Source organism: Lonchura striata, chromosome 4 (genome assembly GCF_046129695.1).
Source record: "Lonchura striata isolate bLonStr1 chromosome 4, bLonStr1.mat, whole genome shotgun sequence".
NCBI lineage: Eukaryota > Metazoa > Chordata > Aves > Passeriformes > Estrildidae > Lonchura > Lonchura striata.
Window position 1 is genome coordinate 25,570,661 of NC_134606.1, and position 13,716 is coordinate 25,584,376.

Consider the following 13,716-nt stretch of genomic DNA (forward strand, 5'->3'; position numbering starts at 1 on the left):
AGGCTTACTTGCCTTCAGCTTTTTGGATAACCTTGCTGGATGCATTTTACCAAAGTCTCGTTTGCTTTTTTGTGCCTTACTTTGTAAGTGCTGGCTACAAATTATATTTATACATTTTGACTTAATTAAAACCTAAGCAAATTAGAGAATAGAATGAAGTATTTGATTTTTACTTTCTTGTATATGAATGTATACTAAGATTATCATTGTAACAGAATTGAACTCTCTGTGTGCAAATATGTATGTTGTTGAAATTATTCATGCCACTTCATATTAGGACTATACATAAAGAATATTTGATGCTGACCACTGTCTTCCTTTACAGACTTACTGTGGCTCAGACATAGACATTTTTTCTTTTGGAAACCCCATAAACACAGCAGCACTCTTCATAATGTTGTTTCACCTCCTCATTGAGTGCAAGTCTGTGGTGAGTACTTTATTTCCCAAAGAGTATATTCCTTACAGAGTATACAGCTTTCAGTAAAATTAAAGGGAAGAGAGGTCTCCAAATGCAAAACAGAATAAGTGTAAAAGGGTCAAACCCTAAATACTGTATTTATGTGATCATGTGAGCTCTCCTAACTTATCTGTTATTGGAACCAATAGAAATAGGACTAAAATTAACAAAGCTTGGCCTCAGAATTGTTTTTAAATAGTAAAATTATCCTTCTTCCTTTTAAGGTAGGGTGGTTTGGGGGATGTTGGTTCAGTTTTGCAAATGGTGGAAATCCACCAGTGATCTGCTAAAACCTCCTTAGTTTGCAAAGTTTTGTCATGGTTTGACACTGGCACAATGCCAGTGCCCCCATAAAAATGTAATCTCTCCATTGAATGCTGTGAAGTGGAGTCGAGAACAGAGCAAAGCAGGCCCAAGCTTAATAACAGAAGAAAATGTTATTAAGCTACTACTATAAAATAAAAAAAGAAAGGAAAAATTTAAAAAAAAGCACACAAAGATCAAAATGAAAATCTTGCAAAACATTCCTCCTCCCACCACCCAACTCCAACAAACCACAGCGAGACACAATCTGGACCCCAATCAGGTTTCCACCCTCCAAACAATCGATACTCAGTCCATTGAGGGAGACAGGAGTCTCTCCTGTGCCACAGACCCCCCAAGAAACACAGCTCCACATCCTGTGCTTCCATGTCACACATGGCACCGCCCGGAGAAAAGTTTGCCATGGTGACCCTTCTCCTTTCCATGCACAGTGCTCTCTCCACCAATGCATGGATGGACAAACTGCTTTTAGGATTTTTCCTTTCAAGGATGTCCTGCTAAGAGGGGAGAAGACAACAGTTCAGTTTTTCATTTTTTGAGACCAGTCCCCCCCATTTCCCCATTTTTCCCCTGGGGCTGAGGGTCCAAGAACACAGATCTTCTTCTCTTCTCCTTCCTTTGAGGACAGGGGGCACCACCACAAACCCCCTAACTTTTTTCTCTGTTCACTCCACTTCTGTCTCTTCCCAGCTGAAGCAGGTCTCTTGACTCACTGGCATCCTCCCAAAACACAGTCTCTCTTGGAGGAGAAGATTGGTTCAGTTTGTGGCCAACATGGAAAAGTCCAGCCAAAAGCCACTCCTTGTCCCCCTCCCATCTAGAATTCCTCCTTCTAACATCCCAGGGTCCAAGGTGTTCCTCTTCCTCTCTTTCAAACCGAGGAGGGGAAGGAAAAATTCACAAAGCTTTCATTTTTCAAGGAAGGGTTAAAAGTCCAAACTCCCAGGATGACTCGATGCCCAGACTCCTGCGGCTCCCATGAGGCTGGGCACCTTGCGGCCCCCTCCCCAGCTCCTCCTTCCCCGCGGTGAAATTGCTGACAAGACTGCTGCTGTCTCTTTCTCTCTCCCTCTCAGGAGAGAAACTCTGGCGGGGGGGGGGGAACGGAGACATCCCAAATTTCTCCACCCTTCCATCTGCAGGGGCCAGCCCGGTTCCAGTCCCTGCACCCTTGGGCCCACCTCAGTCAGGCCATGGGGCTTCCCCTCCCCACCCAGCCACGGCCAGGCTGGGGAGAGGCTGCACTGCGGCTGAGCGGAACCAAAGAGAGCGAGTTCTCCTGGGGATTCTGCTTTTAACCCCTCTGTGTTCTCAGAGGCGTGTCCACCTTCAACTGGTCAATACTCAAATTGACCTCTTCCTTCCGGAAAAATTCTTTTTCCGTGTCAAACCACGACAGTTTGCATCTCAAAGACAACAGTGTAAATTGCTGATTTTGAAAGCTTGGAATTGATGATCTTCTGTGTGGCCAGGATAAGCAGTTCAGAGGTGTATTTTGATGCCAGAACTGGAAAACCAATATGCTAAGAAACATTATTTCAGTTTTCAAATCTGCACAAGCTAAAGCACCTGCCTTAGCTTGGATACATTTAGGTCCCTTACAAGGGTAATACTTAGAGTTTTGGTTTAATTTTAAAGAAAATACAATAAATGCGTATAGTAGAAGGATACTTATTAATGTTTTTTTTTTTTCATTTGACTTTTTAGAAGTATTTTTAGGATTGCTTTATAATGGATGACATTTCAAGTTGTGATTCAGTTTTTTCACTGTTCTTTTGGGAGTATGACAGCCATAATTAAAATGCTTTTATTAAGAACATATATATAGCATGAGTGTATTCACACTCTGATTAGAGAACCTTACTTAAATGTGTTTTGTTTGGCATTTTTTAATGCTGGCAAGCTGTCAGACCAGTGGCAATGTTGTTTTTTTTTGTAGCTGTTATAGCTATTTAGGTGTAAAATTACAGAAAACTCCAGTGTAGAAACTCCAGCATCTCAAGCAAGATATATAAAGGTGGTGTCATGTAGAGATTTCATCTCCATTTGCTTGAGAAAGCTTTCTGTGCTGCCAGTGGATAAGGTGGTAATCTGAGGCAAATGTCTTTCATGAAAGAATAAAAAGCTATGAATTTATGAGAATTAAAAAAATTAAATGTCTGGAATACCTGTATACTGTTGAAAGAAGGCCTCATTCTTTCTGGACTGTTTTGTATGAAATTAGGAATATTATCTGAACAGATGTATCCTTTGTTATATTCAACAGCTGCCCTTGGAGGAAAAGTGTGCATGTTCATGTAAATATAGATGTAACAGTCTTTCTGTTTTACAGCTTAAATCTTACTTATTTCCTTTTCTGAATTGCAGACGTGGATACATACAGTAGTTATAGTTGGCAGCATCCTGTTTTACTTTGTGTTCACTCTGGGAATTGGAGCAGCCTGCAAAACCCACAACCCACGATCAGACTTTTACTGGATCATGGAAAAGCACATGACAGACCCAGTATTTTACTTAGTTTGCCTCTTAACTACTTGCATTGCTCTGCTACCCAGGTGAGTTTCTGTTTTATAGTTGTAGATTGTTGCTATTACCAAAATTAGTTTTCTGTGAGTCTCTGATGTTATGAAACTCTGGCTAGAGGTTTTTCCTCCCTAGCATCCCCCAATAAAACTGACCATTTCATGACTCTATTTCACCAAGCTATGTGAGGACAACTTTTTAGTGCCATTTAGTTCTCCAAGTAAATTTCAGTAATAAAAATTTTCTTTTTTGACTTATATAATATTAAATGATATCTTTGGAAGGCAAAGAAACAGTAATTTTTTGTAATCACAGAGTTCATAATTTATATACAGATCAGTTAAATTAGTGACCAGTACTATATATAGACAAAGAAATACTCTGCTTAGTCTGTGTTAGTTTGTAGAATGATTTTCTGTTTGAAATTTATGTCATGAATATCTACAAATGTATTTAGAATGAAGAATGCGTGTACGGGCTTCTTTGTGTGGTGGAAACATGCTGACTAGATTCACAAGGGGGTCTGGATAATTTGTTGTCTCACTGAAGTTCAAGTTTAATAATTCATTCACCCTGAAGGGCAGTAGTATTGGTTGGAGGTGGAAGACTTGCATGCTGAGCAGCGAGACACCTGAGTGAGCCAACAAAGCAAAACAAACCATGTGAAAACCAGTGGAAGAGACATCATCAAACTTTCTGTTTAGCTTTCTTTAGTAGCCAAAGCTATCTTCATTTCACTGCCTAAGTGTGAACTCAAGTCTGTAGCCTGCTAGTGAAGTGCCTCCAGTGGTAATTACTCATTCTTCTGTGTTATGTCTCTTTCTTTCCCTCTTATATAATTTCAGAAAGAATGAGACTTGAAATTGAATTGCACAGACAGATACTGAGAAGAATTGAGGAGACTAAGTGCTGTTTCCTGCTCACCTGATGTCATTTAACATCATTAGACACAATCTGAGCACACTTTCTGGATCAAGTGCTGTAGTACAGGCTGCATAAGTTATCAGTCCTGCCAGCAGGAAAGCTGGGAGAGCCATGCCTGTAGATGCCTGCAGTGGTCACCAAGTATTAAGTCCAGTTTGAACATGTCTGATCTGTGTCTTAAGTGTGTCATCAAGTGATTTACTGCACTCACTGGGGATTATGACTGATATGATCTGACTGATAGCTTTGGTTCACACTTCAGCAGAATGACAAACCATGAGGTGCAAGAAACGTGGCTTTCTGTCCCTGCTCTCAGCTTGGTTCAGGTGACAACAGCAGAGCCTTTTCTTTCACACACAGTAAATCTCCCCTACATGGCAAATTAATAGATATAGGCTGTTCTGGGACCTTTTGGTAGGGCCGTAGAGAGCCAAGGTAGGATAAAGGTTTCAGCTTGGTGGCTACTTCAGTGTGTGGCTGTTGAATTTTGAAGATGACAGTGGTTTTCATGGTGAATTAAAGGCAAACTATTAGAAATTCCTTAAGTCATAAGTATTCTCCCTGTGTCAATACCTTAGAAGACTTCTAGCTGTTGTGGCTAATTTCAGCTTTTCTACTGCAGTAATTTGAAGCAGAAGTACCTGTTATGGGACTACTGCTGTCATATGTATGTTTTTTTCCATGTTTGTTTCTGATACAATCCTTTGTATGGTGCTGAAAAACCCCCACTCGGGGCATTGTGAAGCCAGGGGCTCCTCTGCAGCTTCTTGTGTAAGGGTGTGAGATTGGGCTTTCACTGGAGATGTAGAGGAGAAGTTCTTTTACAGAGGGACAGATGTTGGATGCCCTGTTGCCTGAAAATCAACTGAAAAAATCTGTGATTAAATCCAACCTAAGCTGGCAGTTAGGTCAGTTCTAATATCACAGAATTACATAATGGCCTGGGTTGGAAAAGACCGTAAAGATCATCTAGTTGTAGTCCAAGAACTAGGCTTTAGGGTTATTTCAATGGTGGTTTCCTTTAGTCACTGGAAACAGTTTTGGGCTTTCTTTTAAACAGCTTATTTGTAACTGTGTTTATTTTGTAGATATTTGATAAGAGTTCTCCAAGGAACATTGTTTCCATCTGCAGTGTCGAGAGCCAAGTACCTTGTCAGACTGTCCCCAGAGGAGCAGAGGAAAGAAATTAAGAGATGGAAAGATGAGTGTACTGTGGATTATAGGGTGGAGCTCCAAGCTACTTCTGTGCCTTCCAGCTCAGCTGCAGATGCTGTATCAGAGGAAGAAAGCATGGATAGTATTTTGCCAGCATATAAAACACCTTTTCAAACCTGTTCAAGAGATGGGTCATTAAATAACACCTCCTTCTTACCAGGCATTCAGGATGAGTCTGGGAGTACAAGTGGCTTGAACTCTGAAAAGACTGAATTTACCAAAAGCAACTAATACATTTACATTTGGTGGCAATAGATCATGTGCTAAAGTCACTGTGTGTGCTTCTGAAAAGGCCAGCAGTGCTGTCTATATATCTAGCACACAGTTTTGTATCTCTAGAGCAGTTTTCAGTTCTATTTTGTGTGAAAAAGATGCTTTACTGTATTTTACAAAGTTGGAATGCTAGCTGGTTAAATGCAGGAGTAACAACTGCTGATTTATGCCAAGGTGCGGTTTTGTTTTCTTCAGCCAAGGTAGATGATGAGCACATTTCCTTAAAATCTTGTTTATAAGACTTTTCTGTAATTTATTAGTATGTTCAAGGTCTAAATGTCTGGATTATTTTTTATATTTCTTCATGCAGTAGACTTTGCATACTGCTTATTTCTTGTATGCAACATTGCATAACACACCATGGTGTTATGGACAAAACAGTGCATGAATGTGCCTTTGGAGAATCCAGTTCAGGTAAGTTCAGCCTGCTCCCTTACACTGCTGCCCTAGAATCCTAGCATGCCCTGGGATTCACCACTTGCTGAAGTACGAAGTAAACAACAGGGCTGGGATGTGGCGTTACTGGTTGACTTGTTTCAAGACTTTTTATTACATGTAGTAGTGTGTATAGATAGTAATTTACGTAACCACTGTCATCCAGTTTGTTCACCAAGCTATTGCATAGGCCATCTCACTGATGGACAAACACCATTTTAACCATAAGAGAGAAGCCCAAATGAGACACATATAACATGTCTCCCTCACCTTCCTCTTCACATAAAGAGTAAATCTTTAGTGCAGCCTTTTTTTTCCATTACAGTTCATCTTCCTGCTGTATCACTCCATTTTGACACCATGTGCCATTTCATGTTACCTGCAACCAAAAGGACTTACTTCCCACCTTGCCCAATTCAGATGTTGGCTGGCTGTCTTTTCTCTAAACTACCTCGTGCCTGTACTGCAAAATCGTCTGCCAGCAGCAGTGAGGAGCTCCAGTCTGTCTTCAGGCCTTCCCTTACAAATAGCAGCTTCTAGCTGATAACATTACTCTTCTTCACTCTCAGGTGTTTTTACATTCCTCCAGGCTTTTATAATAATCAGCTAAAGTGTCTCTAAAGGCTGCTCAAAAGAAGGCATCTTGCATTGCATGTCTCACATTTGAGTGCTGTTGCTCATTTTTCTCCAAGACAGACGAGTCCTGCCCTCTGCCAGTTTCCCACTGGTCACACACTGCACAAAAAGTGGCTGAGGTGCATGTGGCAACTTCTAGATTCCAGACTCTCTAAAATATTGCCTCCTTTTTACTTCCCTTCCCAAAAAGTTACATGGGCAATTTAGGGAGGAATGTAGGAAATCTGTTTGTATTCACTAGCACCTGTTGAAATAAACAGTTTCCTCATACTGTAGCTGCTAATGAATTATTAGTGCTGAGCCCATTTTGTGGTTCTGTTACTTTCTAAAAGTTTCTGCTTTCAAATTGCCAGGATTTGTTTGTTTATTTTTAGGCACCAAGTTTCGGGCAAGGACTCTGCTTTCTACTTGAACCATGAGCTTTCCACATCAATGATCAACATTACATATTCCACATCTTTTAAGATCTCGGAAAGAATTTAAACGAATGCTGTGAGGTCTGGACAGCTGCTGCTATACAGGGCAGATATTGACAGCGTGCTGAGTTCATTCAAATGCCAGTCACCACATGTTATCAAATGTTTAAAACAGCTCTGTGTTCAAAAGGTAGAGTGTAATTAGGACTGACTCTCTCCTCTGACTTTCTCCTCATTTTAGTGAGGAGAAAAAGAGAAAATATGCTTTTTGTTTAGCCTGTAGAAGAAAAGCAGGGGAAGGAGAAAGTGATGACAACCATTTCTGATTTTTTTTTTTAGTTTGGTTCAACATATGACAAAATGTTTTCTTAAGTTCTCACATAAAGTTACTGGAGACCTTTGAAGTGATGGCAGATACTCAAATTCCAAGAGATCATGTTGGTTTGAATTACTTTTTCAGATGTTTATTTGTTATATCCTACTTGCTGTGGGCGGGCACCTTGCCATGAGTGTACTCCAGGTCTCCCAAGTGAAACATCTCAGCTTTCTCAACAAGAAATGGGAGCTACAAGGTTGCAAAACAGTCAACAGGTTGTGCAGGGAGACAAGCTGGTACTGGGGGCAGAATCATACTGGGATGAGGCAAAATCATCTACGCTGCTCCACAGCCCCAAGGCAGGCTCAGCTCCACCCTTTTCTTTCCTAGTAGATGTTATCCTGCTGTAAAGAGCTCCAGAGAAGCAGGCAGTGCTTTTCTGCCCTCAAAATCAAATCCTGTTTTTGTTTTCATTATCTGACCTGAATGTTTCTTCTGCACTTTAAATCCACAGCCTCTCTGCACTTGCAGCCACTCCTCCACAGAGTGCAGACTGGTCCATGATTTACAAGTTTCTAACTCTATGACTGAGGTATGCTGAACTTTGCTGGGGGAACTCCAGCACTTCCAGTGACCTGAGGGTGTGCAGGCCTCAGTTCTGTCTCCCCTTTCTCTGTGAAAAAGGGTTTGTGGATAACACCAGCTTGTGACCTGCCCTCTTGTTGCCTCTTCTGCAGAAGCAGAACCTACCAGCAGATCTGACAGGTAGATGATGATTTAGTGTCAGGAGTTTGCATTTTTTTCATACAAAAGCTGTAGTATTCAGAGTAAGATCTTCCAAAACCTTCTGACTAAGCCATGGCATCAAAATAACTACATGAAGAAATATGAGTGGCAGTCATCTGTTAAACACAAGACTAGCTCCATGATGCCTCTGGGACATTTAAATTGCTATTATGTGAAAATTGCTATTATGTGACTCTTTACAAGCCTCAGCACTCCATTACTCACAGCTTAGTGTGGCAAGGCTTTCAGGACACTGTTTCGCTCTACTGAGATTGTAAGTCCTTTTGTGCCACTTGAAGTAACGAAAAATAACGTGTGTGTGTTGCCTATTGGTACTCCGTATTGCTTAAAGTGTCCTGTGCACTCTGTTTTATTACAGGATTTCAGCAAGCAGTCTGGGTCATAATCTAAATTATTAGTTGGGTAAAACTTGCTTTGGGGTCTTTTGGGGGTTTTTTTGTGATTGTTAGTTTTTTTGGTGTGGTGGTTTTGAGGTTGGATTTGTTGGGTTTTTTTATGTCGTGGACAAACAGCAGAAATACCTGAGGGCATTTGCAAGTGATTACTAGCTGTCTTTTGCTGAAGGAGAGATGAGGGTAGTGAGTCTCTTATAAAAGCTTAAAAATATTAATTGGCCATAACTAAAGTGTTGCCAAATGAAGGGTTGAAGCACATTGTGCTCCCTGTGCTTCTCAACAATTCAATGTTTCCTTTATTAATTTTTTTTTAGCATTGAAAATGTTACAACCACCTGCTTGCTTCTGCACTCCTGCACTTAGGCACAGCATGATCCGACTTTTCCATTTTGAAAATAAGCTTTTTGATAGCATCTCACAGGTGCCTTCCACATGTTATGAAAGGAAACATGGCATTTACACTTCTTTAATTTTAAAACAAACCAAAACAACCACCTTCAACTGCCCCAAACTTTGTACCTACATCTAGAACAGCCTTAACTCTAATTTTGATGTGAAGTATTTGATTTAAAGAAGAAAGTACACGTATTAAATTTTTTTCTTTCACAGCAACCACACGTGTGCTAAACATTTGCACATGGCAGTCAGCCACAGCCTTTGCTGGGTATTTTGGCAGCACAGTGAGCTTTGGTCTGTACGTGGGGCACAGTTTGAGCTGATGTTTAGCCCAAGCTGTTTTTTCCAGAGCCCCTCTGGCCACAGCACAAGGCTGTGAGGACTGGCTGAGGACCAGCTAAAGCAGAGAACCCAGTGCTCCCACGAGCCCTGGCTCTTGGCCAAGGCTAATGGGCAACTTCCAAATGTGACTGTCTTAACAACGTTCCCATAGCTGAATTTCAGTGTGAGTTTTGTATTATTTGTTCCTGTTTTATTCTGTTTATAATACTCTTGCCCTCATGGTCCTGGCTTTCTTATTGCAGTGGAAAGGTAAACTTTAACTGTTTTAAGCTTCTGTCTGCTTATTATTTTGATTTCAGCATGTGTACATGTTGTTGAAATTATGTGTACAATTTATAAGAGATTTTTTATTTAAAAATAATTGCATTCCAGAGCAAAATTACAGAACAAAATGTGTTCAGATTGCATATTTGATTGCAGCTTTAGTTTTTCAGATTTCTAAGTTCAGAGTAGTTGTTGGCAGCAGTATTCATAGTAATATTCTGTATTGGAAGCATACACACAGAAAAAACTAAAAGTTGTACACTGGTAGTAGTGCCAGAATTTCCACAGGTATTGCAGTATTATCAGGGCTGCTAAAAAAAGTCAGCTAAGGATTCAAAAATGCCTTTTGAAGGCTATTTTTAGGCATTATTGCTGAAGTTATAACTTGTTACCTCCATATTATCATTTAGTCTCTCTAAAGATTAAAACACATTTTCAACAGAAGCTATTTGGAAAATGATTGTAAACTTTTATTAGTACAACTAGAAAGAAGCACATTGGCGTGACTGAGTGGCATTGCTTCCATTTGGAGATACAGCTCCAGAAGAAAGCAAAAGTAGAAGCAAAACCAACAAATGCTACTTTACAATGAGGCTACACACCTGTGAGACAAAACGTGTAATTGTGATCATAGCCATTGTGTCAGCACTCAGGAAAAGGCTTGATACAGTGGCAGGAAGAGCATGTTTGCCTATTTCACGTGCACACATAAAAACCCCAGTATAAAAATACATCTATAAAATTACAAATTTTCTCTTTACATGGAATGCTGTGTCAAACAGAGTTGTGGGAAAGGATAAGACCCGAGTGCTCCCTCCTAAAGCCATCTGGGATGGGGTTCAGCCTGGAATTTCTTCAGACTGATTCCATATAGGACAGGGTTCGACCTTATGTTTAAGCAGGACTCTCCCTCATTTCCTGGGAGAGACTGCTTGGAAACTAGTGGTAGGCCAAATCCAGGTAATTGAAAGTGTGTAGTTAAATGTTATCATTTGGTAATGCTAATATCTACATGTATGATTTTCTGTACTCTGGTGCTTTACAAAATTCAAAGCTGCTAACCACTGACCATATCAGGTTGAGAGAAGCCAGGCTGGGTTGCTTATTCTGCAGGACAACCTCTTTGGAAAACAGATCTGGCCAGAACCTGTCTGACACCAGCCCACTGGCTCTTAACAACCACTGGGCCACCTTCTCCTCAGGGAACTCTTGAACCAGCTCCAGGAATCAGAGCTTTTCTGCCCTACAGCCACAGAGATCCCAGTCCCAAAGGAAAGCTGAAGTGAGGACTGAGAGGTCCAGCCTCCATATCCTTGAGGCAAGGACATGAATAACCTGCTTAATCTGTAATCTACTTGCACTAGATAAACATGGTCACAGCTGTTTTCTCTAATTTATAGCTGGGGCAAGAATATTTAAGTTTTCTATCCTTAAGATACTAAAAGTAAAAAAAACCCAACAATCAAACCTAGCAAAGAGTTTTCTTTCTGAGCATGAAACACTGATTCAATAATCACTTAAACAGTTTTGGAATCCATAACATAAATATTGAGTATTTATTAATATTAATGTCTATAGTGCAGTCTCATGTAACTAATGTTCTAATGTTAGCAATGTTTAAGGAAAAGATATGGAGATAAGAGATAAACCTTCCTGAAAGCAGTAGATCTATGGAGATGAGTTGCAACAAGATTCATAGTACCTGAAATGTCCATGTGTTAGGTCTTTATATGCATGTTTCCACATGCAGCAGTCATGCTATTGACAGGGCCTGGGCCGTGCTGTCATGGGGCCATGCCAGAGGTAGCAGAGAGTATTATTATGTGCCTTAGGCTGGATTCACAGGGGACTAGGCACAGCACTGAAAACACAAACTTTAAATGCACTGTTCCCCAGTGGAATTTGTCCTGTAATCCTCAGATTCCTGACTTGTCCTGTTCTGGCCTCCTAAAAGCTGATAGCTGTGTAGGACATCATCTACAGCAATTGATAGGAGACACTTTCCCTCTATCACCATAAAAAGGTGCCAAGCTCCATCATAATCTTTTCCAACCAGATGCTCTTGGAGTTAGGGCTTAGTGTCTTACTACTTCACAAAGCACTCCACATCTGGCTGCAAAGCACTTGAGCTGGGCTGCTCAAGCCTTTGCTGGTGAAGCTGTTGTACTTTGCTTTTGGTATTTCTAATACTCATTTGAACAGAAACTGGAATCCCAAGCCTTCTATCACTCATTTTCTTTCTGCTTTTTTCTTTTTCTCAAATGTTTTATCTTGCTAGTCAAAATTAAACTTTAAATGCAAGGTACAAAAAGAGACATATAAAAATTAACCAGTTCCCCAATATTTGGGATGGTGGCCACTCTGCATCTTTTGCATTTTAAATTTGTATTTTTCAGCTCTCACAAGATGCTCAAAGTAGCTGACTCTAGGACAGGAAACCATTGCAGTGGTATTGCCAACCCTCTTATATTTTTAGAGGGCTGGAGATGGTCAGTACATGCTATGTATGCTGAACACATTATACAAGGTGGGGAGGAGAGCCAGTGAGGCACAGGTCTGATAAACACACTGATCAGTGTAGTGCTGCTGAGACATGGGTGTTTCCTGGACACATTAGGACATTGAAAGCTTCAGAAGATTAAGTACTAGAGGCTGTCCAAAGAGTCTGAACAATAAAGTTTGGTCTCCAGTGCCTCCACTGGTAGTTATGGGTCTGTTGGCCTACTGGTTCCTCCATCACCCCAGAGACACGCCCAGTCTGGCTCTGGGAACAGAAGCTGTGGAATCAGGACAGTACAGGGTTATGCCCATGCAAATAAACCACCCTGAGGGACAAAATGCACTAGCTCAGGCACGCCAGGAGCATAAGGCTACACCCCCTTGGAGACCTGCATGTGTGCTTTGATGTGTCCTGTGCCACATGGATGTACAAACCCACCAGTGTCTTCCACACCCTCTAGCATGTGGTATGGCCCTGTCAACAGCTGTCCTTGTGAGTATAATGCACCAAGTTCCTTCCTTATCACAAGAACTTAGTGAAAATGCATGTGCTACTAATTGAATAGTATTAAAATAGGTTATTTGAAAAAGATTTTTTCTAGTCTGTGCTACTGCTTAGTTTTAATAGCTAAAAGGCAGAAAGTGGTTGATTCTTTTCTTTTAAGCTTTTTGCAGTGTTTAGAATAGCACCACAACACAGTTAAAAGAAAAGTCAAAAGGACTATTAATTCTACCACAAAGTATAGTCATGAGCAAAGGATCTACCGGTAACATTCACTGCATATTCCATAGCTCCACAACAAGAATAGACAGAGCTTGCAACTCCTTTTCACAGAGTTTCTGGACTGCAAAACCTTCAGTGTTGAAGGTCTGATTCCTTTTTTCTTTTATCTGTCAGCACAATTCTTACCATCTGGAGTTAGTTTAGCAGAAAGGTGTGGATGTATATTTGTCTTTCAATCCACTCAATAAAATGTGACACGTTACTGTAAACTCCAGGTCCCAAAACCTTGGAAAAGCAGACAGAGCCCCAAGATGTTAAACCAAACAAAGTCCAGCGCCCAGCAGTATGCTCACACACAAGTGGTCCTCCACTGTCACCCTGCAACAGGAGAGTTGAAAACAGGCTATTATACACATGGCCAACACTCATCACTAAAGCTATATTACATTTCCCACAGCCATTTGCCTTTAGCAAATAATTCAGCTGTAAAAACCTGCTGCTTTGCTGAACTGTGTAGCCACACACAGCATTACTAGTATTTATTACCCATTACATTTGTACAAAACATAACCTGCAAAAGGCTCATACAAGTGAAGAATTTAATACAGATAAACCCTAGAGTCCTCAAGCAGCTTTTCATTATGAAGATAAGTTGTTTACACCAATAGTAACAATAATAGTAATAACAGAAGTTGGGTTAAAGTACATAAATAGACAGCTGTCATTCCTAGAATAGATAAAGTATGCTACACCTAATTAACATCTCA

The 13,716-nt window shown here is 40.6% G+C and overlaps 2 protein-coding genes across 2 annotated transcripts in view; one reads left to right on the plus strand and one right to left on the minus strand.

Moving 5' to 3' along the window:
* Positions 1 to 6,921, plus strand: part of ATP10D (ATPase phospholipid transporting 10D (putative)) — a 31,222-nt gene extending 24,301 nt beyond the window's left edge. Inside the window, exons 19-22 of the mRNA XM_077782832.1 lie at positions 3 to 83; positions 326 to 430; positions 3,152 to 3,339; positions 5,320 to 6,921. Coding sequence (XP_077638958.1) covers positions 3 to 83; positions 326 to 430; positions 3,152 to 3,339; positions 5,320 to 5,677 — 732 coding nt within the window. The 3' untranslated portion in view covers positions 5,678 to 6,921. The remainder of the gene's footprint in view (positions 1 to 2; positions 84 to 325; positions 431 to 3,151; positions 3,340 to 5,319) is intronic.
* Positions 6,922 to 10,172: 3,251 nt separating this feature from the next.
* CORIN (corin, serine peptidase) overlaps positions 10,173 to 13,716 on the minus strand; it is a 113,168-nt gene continuing 109,624 nt past the window's right edge. The window contains exon 22 of the mRNA XM_021526370.3: positions 10,173 to 13,327. Coding sequence (XP_021382045.1) covers positions 13,145 to 13,327 — 183 coding nt within the window. The 3' untranslated portion in view covers positions 10,173 to 13,144. The remainder of the gene's footprint in view (positions 13,328 to 13,716) is intronic.